This window comes from Siphateles boraxobius, unplaced genomic scaffold (genome assembly GCF_051911475.1).
Source record: "Siphateles boraxobius isolate OS27281-9 unplaced genomic scaffold, OSU_SipBor_1 35, whole genome shotgun sequence".
Taxonomy (NCBI): domain Eukaryota; kingdom Metazoa; phylum Chordata; class Actinopteri; order Cypriniformes; family Leuciscidae; genus Siphateles; species Siphateles boraxobius.
The window spans coordinates 10,925,674-10,945,506 of record NW_027508975.1 but is presented as its reverse complement, the minus strand read 5'-3'; the positions used below and the strand labels follow the sequence as shown (position 1 = coordinate 10,945,506).

At 38.4% G+C, this 19,833-nt stretch overlaps 2 protein-coding genes across 3 annotated transcripts; one reads left to right on the top strand and one right to left on the bottom strand.

The window, feature by feature from the left end:
* Positions 1-344: 344 nt before the first annotated feature.
* txlna (taxilin alpha) lies at positions 345-9,510 on the bottom strand. 2 transcript variants are annotated; one of them, XM_077196379.1, is made up of 11 exons: positions 9,409-9,510; positions 8,720-8,880; positions 8,326-8,595; positions 6,099-6,190; positions 5,138-5,308; positions 4,679-4,873; positions 4,278-4,397; positions 3,995-4,069; positions 3,421-3,513; positions 2,912-3,007; positions 345-2,180 (listed from the first exon to the last, which is right to left on the bottom strand). In XM_077196379.1, exons 2-11 carry the CDS (start codon positions 8,871-8,873, stop codon positions 1,875-1,877), a joined length of 1,572 nt encoding a protein of 523 aa, XP_077052494.1. In that variant the 5' UTR covers positions 8,874-8,880; positions 9,409-9,510; the 3' UTR covers positions 345-1,874. The 2 variants fall into 2 exon arrangements, with proteins under 2 accessions (XP_077052494.1, XP_077052493.1); XM_077196378.1 differs by having other exon boundaries at positions 8,720-8,884; positions 9,409-9,489.
* Positions 9,511-10,158: 648 nt separating this feature from the next.
* On the top strand, positions 10,159-19,831 carry LOC143702467 (THAP domain-containing protein 6). Its single transcript, XM_077196376.1, has 4 exons — positions 10,159-10,322; positions 11,755-11,947; positions 18,558-18,659; positions 18,746-19,831. The coding sequence occupies exons 1-4, from the start codon at positions 10,243-10,245 to the stop codon at positions 18,974-18,976; spliced, it is 606 nt and encodes a 201-aa protein (XP_077052491.1). The 5' UTR covers positions 10,159-10,242; the 3' UTR covers positions 18,977-19,831.
* Positions 19,832-19,833: the final 2 nt, after the last annotated feature.

The following is a 19,833-nucleotide window of genomic DNA, read 5'->3' as shown; positions in this document are numbered from 1 at the left end:
GTCCGGTAACATCATATAATAGAAAATTAAACATTTGTTAGCGCTGGTTTAATAATAACACATCGATTTTAATGAACGGTCAATTTAAAAGATGTTTTGTTTTTTCTATTATTATTTTTCGCGAACATTAACTGAAACATGTCAAAAACAGACTAGTAATACTATGTACTAAAATAACACACACATACCCCTTAATACATTCTATATATATCAATTTTTACTTAATCGGTTTGATATTTGAAAAAAGAACTCGTTTTAAGTTAAAATTGTTAATTTCAGCCAAACAAGCTCATGTTTTCACCCCGTGTGACATCAGTTTATCAACAATGAATACAAACATTACATTTCAATTTTCTTAGTATTTTAATTTGCAAATAAATGTATACAGGGTGTGAGAAAACAACAACAACAACAACAGATCTTTGGTACCTTCTATAATGGGAATGTCAAATTAAAAGAATGACTGGCAAATAAATGACCAACAAATACGGTAAAAATATGACAATAACAGGTTGACAAACTTTTTGAAACAGAAAATCTAAACCCGTTCAGTAACTTTGACTGGAATGAAATATGGAATGAGTTTACATGGCAGACTGATAACTTGATGCACTTCAGGCTCAACACTATACCACCACTTTTGTACTCCACTCAATATGGTACTGAAAGGGCACAACAAAAATTATATGATGTAGATGCACTGAAAACACAAAACAAACAAAAAATTTGAAATCAAAAACCCAGGAGTGCTGAAATTTACTGACATCTCAGAACTAAGTCACTTTGTGTCAAACATACATTCATTACTCAGCATGTCAGTGCTTTGCTCACATGCTAAACACAGAGATGACATGAACAGAGCTAGAATTGCATAGTGTTCTTGAATCTACTTGTTTAACCTGATGAAATTGAGCAGGGGATTAAAATGTTTTTGTTTATAATATGTTAAACACATTAAGCCACTAATGCAAACAGCCATGTGATCAGTATCTGAAACAACTTAATATGAAAACCGTCCCAACTGAAATCACACACTGAATGAAATCACTCACTGGTCATGACATCATTTAAGTGCACATACCTAACTAGAAGTTAACGGAATGGGTTAAAGGACTGCATCTACAATGGCTGGATATATTATCTGAAAGAAACTAGTGGTAAAGATGGTGTAAACATCAGCTTAAAATAAATGTGATAAATTCAAGTGTGCAAAAGCACAAAGAAATCTGGGTTCAGATTAGATGAACCTTAAAACTCAAAACAATGTTAGTATTAACTGTATGTCTACATTTCTAAACTCTGAGAAGTGATGAATAATCAATCATACATTCTTTGTTTGGTGCAGGAAATAAAAGAAAGAGTGGCTGGGAAGTGGAGAAGCAGATTTTACCTAATACAACAACTTAAGGCGATAAATTAAATAAAAATACCCAAAGTAAAAGGCTGTCACATTACAACTGCTGTTTCATGGCAAAGAACTTTCCCTCAATTACACCAATCTGTCTGTTCAGAGAGTTTACGTTTTTTTTTTTCCAGCCAAACTGAAAAGAGACTAGCATTTAGTGGACAAACAGTAAGCATTCCAAGACGTCAGCAACATCCATGCCCCTCTAAATGCAAATATGGAATTTTCTCGGGAATAAAGTGGGATAAAGCAAGCCACATAAAAAACCAAAGAGTATAACGCAGCATAGGAATCATGTTGAAGGCACAATCTTCCCTAACACAATGAAAACCCCAAAAAGAGTCAGCAGTTCTGTCACAGACGCAGAAAACTGAAGACGGCGACTGCTGATGGAGGTTTGGGGGTCTGGCAGAGCTGGGAAGGATTGTGTGTGTGTGTGTGTGTCCTGGCCCCCCAGAGACAGCTAGACTCAATCCTGGGTTGAGCACACCTCTTTGTGGCTCTCGGCCTCCAGATCTGGCCCGCAGTGGCACGCCGGGCTACAAGCCGTTTGTGAAGTCTCTGGGCTGTTCTGATGGACTGGGCTGCCCTCTTCTGAGTCTATCGCTTCTGGTGGTGACCCCGTCTCTGTTTCTGGTCTGTTCTCAATGCCTGTGGAAACACCCTGAACCTTCTTACTCAGCTCATTACGCTCTATTTGTAGCGCACGACAGAGCTTTTCCAGTCGCTGCACCTTGACCTGCAGGCTTTCAAACTCCTTGTCTCGTAGTGTTTTCTGCAGTGGACAATAGAGAGAAAACATAAAACTAAAACGTACAGCTTTTAAACGGTTACTCGTGCAACAAAGTTTGAACTTTTAGCTTTAAAGGCCCTGATATACTTGGTTAAATTTTAGAATAAACTACTGTGCAATTAAGATTGACCTTTGAAATCAGGCCAAAACTAAATTTGTTTGGATTTCGTATTGGTTTGCTAAAGCGAAATTGCCAGAAAAGTTTGCTCTGGCTGGTAAACTTCTTTGAACAACCATTGGTCTGTGGCGATTATGTAATAGGTATGTGTGACTGTGACTCCTCCTTCTTTGATGTGGAAGTCTTCGGTTCATTCCGTCAAGGTCAAATGTCCGCCATTAAAAACAAACACCCTGGTGAATCGCTTTTTAGTAGAAATTGAAGCTGTACTTCTGTGAAATTTATACCTTTTTTCATGTTTAATAATATAAAGCTGCTTGCTTTAAAGCAATAAATGTGACATGACTTGACTGGAGTGCTGAATTATAGAGCTTAAGGAGCAGAGCGTGCAGCACGTTCAGATCTATACGTCGCTCTCAGCACGCGGGTGGCATCGAGATGTTTCGCTGAGAGTATACTGCTGAAAAGCAATTTCGAATTTATTTTTACCCCCATGTGGAGAACGAAAAAGAACTTAACCGTGAGTATATCAGGGCCTTAAACTGACAAATATGACAAAGAACAGATCTGGCAAAGATCTAAGTACAACAATCACCTCCTCAGCCATCTCCAACAGAGCTTTGTTACTGCTCTCCCATCGTGATCTGTACATGGTTGTTTCCTTCTCCAGCTTCTTAATCTTCTTGGTCATCTACAGCATGATACAAAAACAGATTAAAGCACCTTTCACATAAACACAGCTTTTAAAGATTTATGAAATGTGACAACGCCCAAGATGACCTACATTCTATGCACGAATACAGGCCTTGCAGACTAAGGGGCCGTTCACACAGAATGCGCTTTTCCATTCCAATGCGCCACTTTTCCATTGTAAATGCACTAGATGGACGTGTATAACCATCTTTTGCAGCGTCTCGCGCATGAATCTGCATTCTAAAAATGTAGCGCTCAAGTTCTAATCAGTTAAACTTTTTAAAAAACACGTCTGCCCTATTCCACTCCCCTTGCTTTGAAAAACATGTTCTTTGTTAACGAGCCCTAACAGTGTCTTTGTAGGAGTGTGTATCAACAACATCCACTAATCAATACTTAACAGTCATTTACCTTTTCCATCTCTTGTTTGAAAGTTGTGAAGACCTCGTTGCTTTTGGAAAGTGTGTTTTGAAACTCTTCAAACTTCTCAGTGTACAATGAGAGCTGAAAAAGACAAAATAAATACATTTTAGTGTTAGCATAACCATGTAAATAACCACCATCACAATGCTACGGCATTCTGGGTAGTTGCTAGATCCCTCCTTCTAATCTATGCAATTTTGGTAAATACTACCATTCAAACGTTTAGGGTTTGTAAGATTTTAATGTTTTAGAAAGAAGTCTCTTATGCTCACCAAGGCATTTAACTCACATAACTGTTTTCAATTGTAATGTATTTTAAAATGTAATTTCTCCCGTGAATTTTCAGAATCCCTAACTCCAGTCTTCAGTTACACATATTCCTTCGGAAATCATTCTAATATGCTGATTTTGGTGCTCAAGAAACAGATCTGATTATTATATACGTTGAAAACAGTTTTTGCTTCTTAATAATTTTGTGGAAACTTTCTTTCCAAAAAACACTAATAACTCCGGTTGTCCTATAAGGGTGTGAGTCAGGTCAGATCTGTCTTATATCCCTCACCTGCTGTTTCAGATGAACCTCCTGCTGTTTCATGAGCTCATACATCCTCTGAGACTCAGCTGCCTCTTTCAGGAGCTGGAAAAGAAAGAAATGAGAGACCAAAAGAATCTTAATTAATGACTGGCAGCCCTGTCTAGAGGGCATAACCACACCGGTGCACATATAAAGACAGTTTCACAGTACATTTACGGTACACTCATCCCAACAATTAATAGAGAATAAGTTTTGTTTCTGTAACTTCAGCTGACTACATGTTTGAAGCAAAGGATGTAAAAAAACTCACAAAGTCTTTCTCCTTCTGATGACGGCCCTCTGAGTCCTTGAGCAGTGCCTGTGCCTGATTAAGCTTTGCATCTACCAGCTGCTGTTGCAGATCTTTGTGCTTGAACACCTTGTCAATATGCTGAGAGAAAAAAAATGTTCTTAAGAACAGTGGCTCCAAACCATAACTCAAGTAATACATAAACATTTATTAGTGTCATTGTAATAAATAAATAAATAAGCTTTGAATTGTACAGAATCACAAATAATGAGTTAAAAACAATGGCATCATAAACAATATTGAACTGTATTGTTTAAAGCCTAACAAACACTAGCACAGATGTTTTCCCATTTAACTTCAGTTAAAGGCATTACAAATTTATTTCCCCTTCACTTTTCATCCATTATTTCCATATCTCTCACCTCTTCTCTGAGCTCGTACTGCTCAATAAGTTTCTTTAGTTTGTCAGCCAGCTCCATGTTCTCCTGTCTTAGGTTTGCATTACGCTCGTTGTGCTGCTCCATCTGTGCTTGGATGTCATTCAGTGTCACCTGGAAATGTGATGTTACTTCCTTCCTTTTCTCCTCCTCCAATCGGGCACGTTGCACACCATCCTCCTGCCAAGTAAAGCAAACATTAATCCATTAATCTTATTAAAGAAAGTACAATGCAACAAAATTCTGGTTAAGTGAAAAGTAGAGTTGGAGCACTGATTAAATAATACTTTGAGCAGGGAGGGGAAACTGCTGAGGCAGGACACTTCTGAACACCTTTGAATTTAGATTTTGCATGTGGCAGGCACCACAGACATGATGGATTACAACATACCCTCTCTACATAACAGATATCTTGTTATTTGCATTCATATCAAGTTAGCGTACCTTAAGTGTGCGGTTGTGTCTCTGCAGTTCTCGACAGAGACTCTCCAGCTTGCTGCGCGCCAGGATGGCCTTGCTGTGCTCATTTCTTAAGTGGTCCTTCTCCTGGATTAGCTGCGTCTGCTTCTTCTGCAGGGCTCGCATCTGTTTCTGAGCGTTACGGTGCTCCTCTAGCTAAAAGAAACACAGCAGGACGGGAGCATTATTATAAGTTGTCTAAATTAGAGTTGTCATGACACCAGAATATCAGTGGTCGATAGCATACGCATTGGGTAATTGCAGTGGTAATAGCACTGAGATTTGAAACATCTTTACAAATGTATCATTAAAGAAAGCTGTTAATGTGGTAATGTGGTCTGAAAATGCCCTGCATTTCCTAGTATTGTATTCATGTCGACAAGCTGAAGCCCAGTCAGCTGAAACGGCAAGACACGGCCTGCCAAATAAATGATTTATCTGTGCACATAATTTTTCATAAATTCACTCTTGATCTTTAATCAAAATAACTTCCTCTCTGATAATGCATTCACTGGTGTGAGGGCTGGACGACCTGACACTCACATGAGATCACAGCAATAGCAAACCACAACAATCTAACGCTGGACAAAATCAAGCCCTGCCCTACATTTTTTCTTGTTCGAGAAGCCATTTCACTCTAATTGCGATTGAAGTGGTCAAATAACACACACGTCTGTTACTGTCGTTTATTTTTTATTTTTTTATTTCCCTCTGAAGCTTCAAATATTTGGTTTTGATTACTACCGAAGCTTAAAAAAAAAAAAAAAAAAGGTATTCGGGCCACCATCAGATCTTCAATTACTAATGAAACTATTTTCAAATAACTTAAAGTTGTTTTTTTATCTCCATTTATAATGTTAGTACAGTTTTTTTTTTTTTTACAACAAGCATTACAACAAATGCTCTGAGATGTTAACATCTCTTGCTCATCATCATCAAGTCTTACCAGCTCAGCATACTTCTTACAGAGACCACCCAATTTCTCCTCTGGAGTACTCAGTGTGTTGAGAGTCTGCATTAGAAGGGTTATCTCTTTGCCTACAATGCAAAAGCAGAGAATAGAATTTAGGTTAAGAATAGTTCTGGATATTGACACATATTTAACGTCTTGATTCGATTTTGATTCATAAGCTCTTGATTCGAATCTGATCTCAGAAATATTTCAGGTATATGTCAGAAAAAAAAAATTCTAAATGCTGTAAACTATATAGGGAACCATCTCACTTGGTACACTACAACAATATTAATGAATAAAATCAACAGAGTCCAAATTCAATTGCCATTTATTTTTAGATATAATAATCAGCTCTCAAATTAAAGAGTTAACATTTAAACATTTACATTTGTAATTCAAACTTTCTATTAGTGATATAATACGGTTTCTCCTCCAATTCATTTTTGAAATTTGTTCACAGCAAAGACTATAAAATTGACCTTAGGATTCAGGAACGGATTTTGGATATTAAAATGAATATAGAAATCTGTATAGAAATACCAGAAGATCCAGTCAAAGTGTAATAGATTAACACTAAAGCATAAACTCCATTATGAATGGAGGTATGCAAGTACTAATGGTGAAAGACGCCATTGAAGAACACATTCTGAAGGCCCAAGCTGCATTCAGATCAAGTGTGTGGGTTCACTTTGAATTGTACAGAATCACAAAGAATGAGCTTGAATTGTGCTTTTGTTTTACGTGTTCCATATTACTGCAGGAAAGTAAAAGACACTACAGTACACATGGATGTTAGAAAGGACAAATACAAAAGAATGCACGTCTCACCATATTTACTATACAACCCGAAATCCTGAAAAGTTGGGACATTTTGTCAAATGTAATAAAATCAAGAATCTGTGATTTGTTAATTTTCCTTAACCTTTATTTAACTGACAAAAATACAAAGAAAAAATGTTCAATGTTTTAAAGGAGCATCCACCAAAGACTCAGTCTTTAGCAAGCAAAGATGGGTCTTGGTTCAACACTTTCTGCCAAATTTCATGAGAGAATTGTCAAACAATTCAAATATCACTTTTCTCAATGCAAGATTGCAAAGTATTTAGGTCTTTCACCAAATACCATACATAATATTGTGCAAAGATTCAGGGAATCCAGAGAAATCTCAGTTCATGTAGGGCAAGGCAGGAGACCTCTGTTGAATGTGCGTGACTTTTGAGCCCTCAGATGGCATTGGGTAAGAAACCATGATATTACTGTCTTAAATACAGCCAAATGGGCTCTGGAGTACTTTGGAAAACCATTGACACTTAACACAGACTGCCTGCATCAAGAAATGCGACTTGATTCTGTTACGCAAGAAGAAAGCTACACATCTGTTCAATGCAGAGATGGCAATGAGTTCTCTGGGCCCGAGCTCATCTCAGGTGGTTCTAAAAGACAGTGGAAATGTGTGCTGCGGCCAGACAAATCCATGTTTCAGCTTGTTTTTGGGAAAAACTGACTTCGCGTTCTTAGTCCCAAAGACAAAAAGTCCCAAAGACATCAGTGACAGGTGCAAAAGCAAACATCTGTCATCTATGGATGACTTGCACATGTGTGAAGGTACCAGTGATGTGGAGGTGTATATTCGGATATTGGGATTGTACAGAGACACAGTACTTTGCTAAAAGTATCCCCTCCCCCCCAAAAAAAGGGTTTTAAGCCAATTATTTATATATTTTGCTGTAGTGTCAGTAGGAAATATCAGTTTACATTTCCAAACATTCCTTTTGCCATTAATTGTAATAATCCAGTGAGATTTTTTTTAATGCACAAGGAGTCTAACAACAGCCGGTATGCTCCACACGGATATCTGATCTCACCATCAAGACCATCTGGGATTACATGAAGTCTTCAGTGTCACATGATCCTTCAGAGATCATTCTAATATGCAGCTTTGCTGCTCATGAAACATGTCTTAACATTTTCAATAATGAAAACGGTTATACTTTTTTCAGGATTCTTTGATGAATAGTAAGTTTAAATAAACAGCATTTATTTGAAGTAGAATTCTTTAGTAATAGTATGTGCATATATAAATATATATATAATAACGTTGTGTCTGTCTTTACAATCACTTTTGATCAAAACACGTTAGATAACGTAAAGAGCATTAATAGCAAGCCAACAGTTGGTGTCGGACTTGTTACACACTTAAGCAAACGCACTGACTCACCCAGTCCCTTCACTTTCTTCTTGTCTTGCAGCTTCTTCTGGTCCTTCTCCACACATCCATTGCCATTCAGTTTGGCCTCCACCTGTTTGCCATCCTCTCTCTCAGACAGCCCGTTCACTTCCACGCCGTCAGGCTGGCCATTGGTCACTGCCACATCATCGCTGCCAACACCACCATGCTCATGACAATAGGTGCTGAGGATATCCTCTAGCTGTCTGCACAGTTCCTCAGCCATGTCACAGGAAGCAGAAATCGCACCGGCCTCTGCCACTAAACACAAATAAACATGAGGGAGGACATACGGCAATGGAAATGACTTTTCCACAATGAAGATGTGAATATACTAAGGTTTTGGGTTAGTTTTAGAAAAAAATTAACGTGTCAGCTCCCTTACAGCCTTCATCAGTCTGAGCATTGTTGGTCGGTGTGCCGTCCGACTGCGTTTCGATTTCTTTAGGGCTATTGGTCATCTCAGATGCCGCGGTGCTCTCCTCTGTATCATCTGCACTGCTATCAGCAACTGGATCCTCCATCTCCCTTCTCTGCATTGCTGATCTATGTACAAATATTTAAAAAACACCACAGTACACAGGTAAACGAATACAATATGACACACTTCACTATATAACAGCTTGGACAGTTACAGTTACAATTCAGTTGCACAATTAAAACGAATCTGATGTGTAAGAGACTGACAAAACAAACGAGTGTGACTCTTGTTGACCACGTAACTCACTACATAACATTAAAACGCGCTAATCACTACAATCCGATTTGAGATCACATTTACGACAGTCAATCATTAAATGTTTTTTTGTAAACTTCAGTCAACAACAACCAACAGACGTGCCTAAAAAGAACAAGTGTTACGTTTATGTGACGGTTTATAACTGTTAATAAACATGCAAGTATAATTGAGAGCTGTGGCTGTGTAACGTTAACATCTAGCTCGACTAGTTTAGCAGTCATGGCTAACAAAACGCACAGTTAATATCTGCTAACTGACTTGACGCGTTCTACAATTTTACAAAACAGACACACTGAACGTATCTTTGCTGTCAGATAATTTTTTAAAAATAATACCAGTATCTCAGTTTGGTCCAAGAAACCCCTTCTGATGTTTGTCACCAGTCAGTCTTTACCCTTCTCACTGCTGCTTCTAACTGACACAGGAAATGCCAAGGAAACATTCGAAGATGATTGGTCGAACTGTGGCAAACTTCCGGTGTATTATTAGGTGTATTATTACTATTATTGTTTTTTATCATTATTGTAGTGTACTCTAGAAGTGTTTTATTAATTATTTATTTTTGTTTTATTTGCTTCGAATTTATTTCATTTAATATTTAATATTTCCGGCTAGTGATGGGAGCAGCGTCACCCTTTTAGACCATTTGAATCAATTGAACCAATCGATTCGCAAAATGATTCACTGTTTCGAATTCGAAGCGCTCGCAACACCACACGCTGGTGGAACCTGCTGGTCAAAACTGGTCAAAAGTCAAGTGCAACGAAAAATCAACAAAGAACAAAACATTTACAGGCGAATACACAATAAACAAAATATTCTATAGTGGTTATAATACATTAAAATAAATATATTGCTCTCTTCACTTATAAGTCCCTTTGGATAAAATCGTCTGCTAAATGATTAAATGTATAAGTTTTATACCTTTTTTATTTAAATGTATAAATATTTCTTGAAAAGGAGTATTCTGAAGTGTTTCGAAACCAAGCTAACAACGCTCCATTTGGTGAAATCACGTGACGTGCCTAGTTCAATACAAGCTCCGAACCACTGCATCAACGGAATCAACACAGGAGATTCATAAATGTTTCGAAACTTCATGTTTCGCATTCGCAAACGTCAGCGTCGTCGCCATATTGGATCGGGCAACTCACTCTCTCTTGTAAAAAATGCCTGATTCATGTGTTGCTTGGGGCTGTAAAAACCGTCGCACAATCCAGACAAAATCCCGGGGAATTACCTTTCACAAGTAAGATTGAACAATTGTTTTTGGTTGTATTTGGTCATTATAACGTTATGTGGACAGAGCCAGACTAAGCTAGCAAAAACAAGCTAGCTATGAATGCTGATACCATATAACAACATTTAAAGGTTTTATATAGGTTTTATCAAAGTTTATATGATTTCTTAGAAAGGCTCGAGTTGAATCGTGGATTAAAACATAATCAGCTCGACTCATCACGACCTTTACAACTCCATCTCACTGTTTCGAGCAGCGCCACCAAACAATAAAGCTGTGTGCTAGAATCTCTTGCTAAAACAAATACTGAAAACGAAGCAACGTAAAACTCAGTACACTTAATTGATATGACTCCGATGTTTCAGTTAAAAAAAAAATTAAAAAAAAATGAAAGGGCAAATTAATATGGTTTCTTTTATTCTCTGACACATCTTTTTCATTTAAACTAAAAAACAATAACAAACTAGATTTTTTTGTTACATTTCAATTATCAGTTAGCAGAGTTTTCTGCTTATGAAAACAAATGTTTTTATTATTTAAAAGCCAGGCCATTCACGTGCACTGCTTTTATTTAAATTATTTGTTTGATGTTTGTAGATTCCAACTTAAAAAATATATAAATGGTCTACCGTGATTTTGTTACATTTTCTTTCAGAAGACTCCTTTCAACCAGCCATAAGGCTTCATGTTACCTTAGGACGGCAAAACAAGGCTTTCGTCCGCTGCCCTTCAGTTATTTTTACCAGATGTACTACTGTGATATTGAAATAAGTTGAAGTTGATGTCTCAAAAAGTTGAGGTTCCTGAGAGATTTTGTTTAGTCGCTATACCAAAAGACCTTCATTGAGACCTTCATTTATTTTTTTGTTGCGTTCTCCTGTCATAAATGAATATATTTCTGTGATAATATCACAGCCATCACAAAACAGTGGTTATGTATGGAACCTTGAGTCTACAACCTTTCCAACAATGTTTTCAGAACAATTTTCACAGGATGAATTTAGAGTATTTAAACTTTTGAATGATACCTAATTTATGATAATTATTAATAAATATGTATGGCTTGAAAAAGGATGGACATTTGACAGACCTGTGCTTCTGGTTTATAGATTTTTTGGCCTAGGGCTAACTATGACTTGCTGCCAATGTCGAGATCTTTAATAAATATTCCAAACATACTAAATACCGTAATTAGTACTTTCCGGACCTTTGGTAGAAAAAAATCAGAAATGAACTGGACCGCTTGGAACATTAATGGACTACTCTTGGTTTAAATCATAAAAATCAAAAATTTCCCATAAACAAGATTTATTGTCATAATCATAATGCCATATTCATCTATATTGGTTGGTTTTTGTTCCTGGTTTCATCAGAGTGACTGACATAATAGTAGAATCTAACTGTTGTTACCTGGCTAACTAACTTATCTCACACTTTGAAGGTTTCCTAAACCTAAAGCGTTGAGGAAGCAGTGGGAAATTGCCCTAAGATGGGAAGGTTTTTCTGCCAGCGATTCTTCTGTGCTTTGCAGTGAGCACTTCAGGGAGCAGGACTTGGACAGGACGGGTCAGATCGTAAGGATCAGAGATGGAGCTAAACCATCTGTCTTTAATTTTCCAGCTCATCTACAAAGAGTAGGTCTAACTCTAGATTTAAGAATAGGTAGTCATTAGGCTTTTATATATATATATACATACAGTCATGTGAAAATAGATGTCAAAGATATGACACCCCATGAAATATTTTGTTCTTTTGTAAGAAATATGGACATATCAATATTTGATCTTCTTTCAAACAATATCTATAGATAAAGGTGATGTAATTGAACCAAAAACAATTACATTTTAACCATGATATCATTTATTTAACAAATTTTAAATAATTCCTCCTACTGAGGAAAAGGTTAGGACACCCTATTAGAGTGCGGATCGGGCCGAATTTTTTTGCATGCACGTGTTTTGTTGTCACGACTTCATAAACAAATTTCCGCACACAGGAAGACAGATGTTATGGTAATATTTTACATGTATTTTAATCACAAAAACGAACGTTTGCATCACGTGAAAGCATCAGGCACATTGGCTACCAACATAATAAGCGGTTTTAAATTTAAAATGTTCAATGCCATATCGCGCTGATGTGACCGAGCCCAACCCGAACATAATTTCTAAATATCTGTCCGAACCCGGCCCGGCCCGTCGGGTACCGACGGGTCCCGTCGGGCTCGGGTCGGGTATCCATCCTCTACACCCTATGCCCTAATAGCTGGTATTGCCCCCTTTGACTGAAATAACCTCAATAAGATGTTTCCTATAACTGTCTACAAGTTTCTGACATCGACTGGGAGAAAGTTTTTCCCACTCTTCCATATAGAATCTTTTCAGCTGTGTGATGTTTGAGGGGTTTCTTGCATGCACAGCCCGTTTCAAATCACCCCACAGGCACAGAGTCTCAATAGGATTAAGATCCGGGCTTTGACTTGGCCACTCCAGGGCTCTCCATTTCTTTCTTTTGAGCCATTCCTTGGTGGATTTACTGGAATGTTTTGGGTCATTGTCATGTTGCATTGTCCACATCCAATTCAGCTTCAATTTTCAGATGGATGGTCTTACATTTTCCTCAAGTACCCTCTGATGCAATGAAGAATTCATAGTGGATTCTATGATAGTGAGTTGGCCAGGCCCTGCTGCAGCAAAGCAGCCCCAAAGCATGACATTTCCACCATGGATTATTTTGGAAGTCTTTTTTTTTTTATCAGACTATTTTTATTTGTATTACCTGATAAAAAATATTTGCACTAAATGCTGCACAAAACTCTTCCACTACTTGAGAAAAGCCGTAGCCGCGCGGCGATTTCACCGCCGCATACTGTGTGAAACGCCCATAAGGAATCATGTGGTGTGGGATTCAATTTTAAAGTATAGACCATAGACTGTAAAAAAGGTATAAACACGGTAGCGGTCGGAACTCTGGTGTTGGACGGAGCGGTCGGTCTGACTGACAATAGCCCACTCCCGACATCTTTTGAAAGCGTATCCGCACTTCATTCTGACCACCTGTACACCTAGATCTGAGGAGCTGTTTGGTACTGAAACCATTGTCAGTCAACAACATTCTTTTTTGCAAGGATGTTTGATATAGTTTGGCAGAAAATAGCCTACTTCATTTGTCAGTAGGGCAATATGGTTTTTGTTTATGTTGCTTAGAAATTTGATTGATAGACTTTGTCCTATTTAATTTATTTATTTTTCATTAATTTTTTCTGTGACACTTTTTTCTCTGCTGACAGCACAATGGTAAAATAATATTTTATATTGACACGAACAACATTTTTGTATAGCATTTATAATTGTTATAGGCTAACGTTACTTCATCTCTATCTTTCCCGTTAGAGACATTTGAATGTGAGAGTCTGGAAACGAGATCTAAATTATTTAGTTTTATTAAAGGGGACATATCTTGCTAAATCCACTTTTTTAGCCCGTAAATGCATGTTGTTGTATATTTGGAGTGTTTATAAGTACAGAAAAGTTGAAATTAGTCTCTTCAGGTGCTTCGTTGATATCTTTACATTCTGTTTTGGTCATATTTTGCAACCTGTTCTGATTTTTCAATTCTCTATGACGTTTTTTGAACAATTACATCACAGTATTTGCAGCGGAACTGCCAAATAAGGGCATCCACTCCCGGCCCAACACTTCGAGCAATCCGCCATTTTTAATTCTCGCTGCGATTTTGTAGTCCAAGCTCAAGGATGCAGAAGTTATGAGAGGGTAAGTCAAAATGTTCGGTTGTTGGATGTAGTAGCCCACACGCTTCATTACACCGTCTCCCAGCATGAGAACCTCTTCGAAGTGCCTGGTTGAGTTTTATTTTTCATGGAAATGTACCCACATCTGTGGGTAAAGTCATTTGTGCGCGCGAAGCACTTCAAGTTCAAGGATAACTACTTCAGCAACCTCCGCCAGTATAAAGAAGGATTTGCCGATAGACTTCGTCTGATTGAGGGGTCAATTCCTTCTATCTTTGGAGATGACGAACAGAGCACCTCGGTAAGCTGTAAATACAGTAAAATACCATTGCGATACATCCATATGAAGACGTTGTTCTGCAGGTTCCTCGTCTTCATTTTCATTTCGCTCCGGGTCCGGCTCTTGCTCGAACATGTAGGCGTAATGGACAAGTCTTCCGTTGTTGACATTTTGTTAATAACGTGTGAATAATAAGTTTCTGTGCCGCTAGATAATCGTATCTCTGCTATCAAACTACAAAAATGGCCGAACGGGGAGGAGTTGAAACGAGTGTCACCTCTGCAACCTGGAGAGGTGGTGGGGTATGAAGTGTCTCATTTGCATTTAAAGAGACCACACCAAAACGAGTTGCTCTCAGACGCACATCAGAAAAGGGGTAGAAAATGGGCCTGTGGAGCTATAATAATGAGGAATTCAGACTCAAGCATTGCAGTTCCACTTTGTATAGACCACCAATGTATGATTTATATGTAAAAAGGAACGATTTAAAAGCATGATACCCATGATACCCTTTAACCTTTAAATATGAATCTTTGCAAATCGATTTCACACTTCACGATGAATGCCGCTAATAATGTGTACACTCCGGGTATAGGCCTATTGCGGCATGTTTTCTCTGTAACGCTACGACATTCTCAATATAATTCATAATCCTACGTTTATAATGAACGTGTTATGGTTAATGTTTCAGCACTGACAGTTGTACCTAACACTGAGATAACGCGTCTGTATCTCACTAATCTAAGTTACCCTGCCAGTACATAAGTTACAAAAATAGATCAAAGTGACATTACGTTAACCAACCATTCAGAAACATCCTGTTCGAGCCTTAATTGTCGAACTACTTCCGGGCCGTCATCTTGTTCCGGGTCCGACTCCGGTTCAAATTGGTATGGTTCCACAGATGTTTCCTCAGAGACTCCCGCTGCCATTCTTGTTCCAAAATATACCCTCAACTGTTGTCAAGGCAACACTCCGCGTGCGTGGTGTCAAAACGCCCCAAAGAACAGAGGGGCAGAGTAAGCAAAGCTCATTATCATTTAAAGGCATATGCACTGAAACGGCCTAAATTCGGACAAAAGCGGCCTAAAAAAAAAAACGGAACATGGATTACGAACACAAAACCGGGAGGTCGATTTGCAGAGGTCTATCCACCTGAAATGAAGAATAATATTTCAGAACAATTTTAGTGACATTCAAAATTCAATCAGACAATTAAATATAATTTGCTATTGATAGGGTTAGGCTACTCACTTAATGTGAAAACTGGCATCTTTCATTCGCAACAATGCTTCGGATGTCTGGTGTTACAGTTGTCACTGAAATCCGCATGCAGTTCTCAAGGTTTTTGTGCGTCAGTCGATTCCTCTCATACGTCTTTATTGCATTCACTGATGACAAGGCAGACTCGCATGTATAGGTGGAAGGGAACATTGTCATCACATAAAACGCAAGGTTCTTGATTGTGCTGTACTCCTCTGAGCATGCCACCCAAAAGGCACTCTGCAGATCTGAATGCATCTTTGATCAGAGAGGTTGTTTGGAAATCAATTAACTCCATCTCAAATTTAGCCTCATCCAAGGAAGGGACGAATGTTTTGACCAGGGTGGAGAGTTCTCCGCTAGGTCGGGTTTCGAGAGGGTCACGCACAAAAGCAATTACTTCTTTTAGGACTGAGAAGTCCTACAACCTAGAAGAGAAGTTGGTTGATGAAGTCTACCATCAGTCCCGTCACTCGTCTTGCCTGTGTTTTTAGAGTACTAAAATGTAGGAGCCTGCCAGTTGATATGTCGGACTCTAACAACCCCAGCTTGACGGTGAATACTTGGAGCTTTTCAACCATGTTCATGATGGTTTTGTCTTTTCCCTGTTGCTGCATGTTAAGATTGTTTAAATGCACATATGTCAGCTAAAAATGTAACATTGGACATGAACTTCTGATCCTCCAGAAAGACTAGGTGATCTGCTGCTGCCTTACTCTTGCTAGCCAGCGCACCTCATTGTGCAGCAGCAGGTCGTCGTGGGTGGCCTCCTATGAATCTGCCACAAGCTGTCGGAAAAGCCGTTGATGGGTGCTTGGTGTACCCCTGACAAAATTGTTGACGCATCACTTTATCCATAACTACCTTCAGCTCACCACTGAGCTTTGCACAAAGTACACTCTGGTGGATACGACAAATGCAACCCATGCATTTGGGGGGCGATCTACTTCAACCTGCTCACCAAACCTCTGTGTTTACCCACCATAGCAGGGGCCCCATCTGTCACGAGTAGGTTGACTTTCTCAAATGACAATGAATGCCGTTCAAACACTTTTGACAGTTCAGTGAATATAATATCTCCAGTGGTGTTCCCCTCCAAAGGAAAGGAATAATCTTCCCTAAACTGCTTCCCATCAAAATACCTGACAAAGACACACATCTGGGCAACATCTGTGTTTTCAGTGCTCTCGTCTACCGCTAAGGAGAAGTAATTAGCCTTATTGAGATCACTGAGAATAACTCCCTGCACAGCATCAGACAACGCCTCTATGCGGCGGGTAGCGGACCTTGCAGAAAGGGGCACCTGTTTGACAGAGGCAATGATTCCATCCATGGACTTGTCAACAGCTAATTCCTCCAACTCTGCAACCATGACTTCTTTAAAAAGCTCTGCGTCGGTTAAAGGCCTGTTGTTTCGTGCGAGCAACCAAGACGCTTTTAGAGACGCACTTGTCGCTTTTTGTTGCGAGGTGAAACTTCGCAATAGGATCCTGCTGCCCTGAGCATAGCCTTGTGCCAGCGCTTCAATTTTGCACGTTCATGCCTCTGTTAGAAGTGGATAGGCAACCTTGAAGCTGCCATGCTTTGTCTCATGGTGCCGCCTTATGTTATATTCTTTGCAAACAGCGACAACTTTTTTGCAAATCAGACACACCGGCTTTGCATTTTTGAAATCCGGTAAAATGAACGCAAAACTCTCTTTCCATTCCTCTCTAAAGACTCTATTTTTGTTGTCAACTTTCCGCTTAAGACCTTTGGACAAAGACATTTTATCCCAGCTACCTCTTAGCTAACTCCACTCTGCACGCTAATTACTGGTAGGCCTACGTAACAACACATATTGAACATTGTATCATGTGATGAGGTGGGTGACATGGAATTAAAGGCCCTGTGTTGAAAAGAAGCCGATCACTGCCAAAATATTGTAAGCTACAAATGTATTTTTCACAACATTGAAATGGGAGGTGAGACCGAGTTCATTATGAGTATTTAATTTGTATCCATAGGCCTACTCTGTGTAGCTGGCCCACCATCTACTGGCTAAAAAAAAATTTTGGCCCACGGCCAAAGTTACTTGCCGACCCCTGGTCTAGGTGTTCTCTGGCAAACTTTAGTCTTGCCCTGATGTTTTTTTTATTTATTTTTTTGATAGCAAGGTTTTCCTCCTTGCATGCAAATCAAACTTGTGCAGTCTCTTTCTTATGGTAGACGCATGTACTTTGACATCAACTGTGGCAAGAGTTACCTGTAAGTCCCGAGATGACATTTTAGGATTGTTGGAGACTTCTTTAAGCATCTTGCGGTCTGCTCTTGGGCTGAACTTGCTAGGAAGGCCTGACTTGGGCATGTTGGCAGTTGTTTTAAATGTTCTCCACTTATAAATTATTTTCCAGACAGTGGAATGGCTTATTTTGGATATCTTTTAAACTATCTTTTAAACCCTTCCCAGACTCATATGCATCTACAACCTTCTTTCTGAAGTCCTCAGGGAGCTCTTTTGATCTCACCATAGTGATTTCACTCACTTCCACAGTCAAGAGCAAACCAAACTAAATGTCTATGGTTTAAATAAGACAAGACTCCTCCACAATCCTCTCTAACGATATTCTAATCTTTTGCACATGATGTGGCGCACCTGATTCTAATTTTATGCACTTTAAGTAGTAAATAAATCTGGAGGTGTCCTATCTTTTTCCTCACCAAATATTTAATTTTTATTAAGGGTAATCTACAAATAATTTTAACAAGACATTTCTTCATTTTATTAGTTTTAAGTATTAGTATTTATATTACCTCCATCTCTCAATATTGTTAAAATGAAGATCAAGTGTCCATATGTTGAAAAAGACAAATGTTTTCATGAGGTGTCCTATCTTTTTCACATGACTGTATGTAATGTGTATGTGTGTGTGTGTGTGTGTATAATTTCTTTCTTTTTCTTCCATTTTAGCAAGTGTCAGCAAGGACAACAAAAACCTCAAAGAGGGCTGAAGAGAGCCTGTCAGTGGACTGTTCTCTGCAGTTCCAAGAGACTAGACCTCCGCCTAATGTTGTGAGTTTTGTACTAATTTTGCACCAAACTGCTGATGAGCGATGTGGCACAAACATTACTGTAAAAATGTCCTTCCTTTCTTCTAGGACCACTCCTATGCATTGCCAGCAGATCCCACTGGTCTAAAGGCCAGACTCAGTGAAGCCTTAGCTAGAGTGGAGAGTCTGGAGAGGGACATGAGGAACGTGAAGAAACGAGAACAAAGGGCAAAGAACATAGTACTTTCTCTTCTAGAGGATCTGAGTGGAAAGAACGTCATAAATGAAGAGCTGGAACACAAGCTCAATTTTTACTCTGGGAAAATGAAAATTCAATAAAATGTTGAATTTTATGTATATCTCAAGTTTGCACTTTCCATGTCTTTACAAATTCCTGGTTATTATTTTAAAGGGAATTTAAGGATTCGTCTGTGCTCACTGAAATTCAAATCTTCTCATTTGATCTCCTGCCAAAAAGGGCCATGAGTGCAAAACAAACTGTCCACTGGAATCTTTCCTTTTTGACCTACCACATGCACATACATTGCAAAAAAAATTTTTTTTTTTAATTTGACTAAATTCTGGATGGTTTTACAAAGGTGGATGCTAGGCTTGGCCTCAGCATGTTAGATATGTTGATATGTACAGTATATGTGTTATTGATGTCTGTGGTTCCAGTGCAGTGGTTTGGTAGGAAAACACCTGCCAAGTCAAGACTTTTTTTTTTTTTTATGTGTATTCATTTCTCAAATGCAGTTTATTTGTGACCATTTGTAAGCTGTCTTAGACTTTTGTTTTTCTAATTATCATTTGTGAATAGATATGAATAAATATCTATTGTAATAAATATTACAATCTTCTGGTCTAATTAATGTTTATATATATATATCATTAGGAAATGGTTTAAACCATGTTTAAATGTTCCATAATTGTTTGACTGACCACTAACAGTTTACGGTTACAGTTCCAATCAGTTGGGACATTAAAGCCCTTTCTACTACTAAGAAAGATGTGTTTGCATATTGTAGTTATAATTATTGACATATTTTATCAAATGCATCTTTGCAATTGGGAAAAAAGGCAGTAACTTGCATGCCACAATTATAAAACAATGGACAACTTACAATATCTACATAAATATGACAGTAATGGTACCTTGAAAAACATGTCATTAAACATGTTCCTTCTTGAAAAGC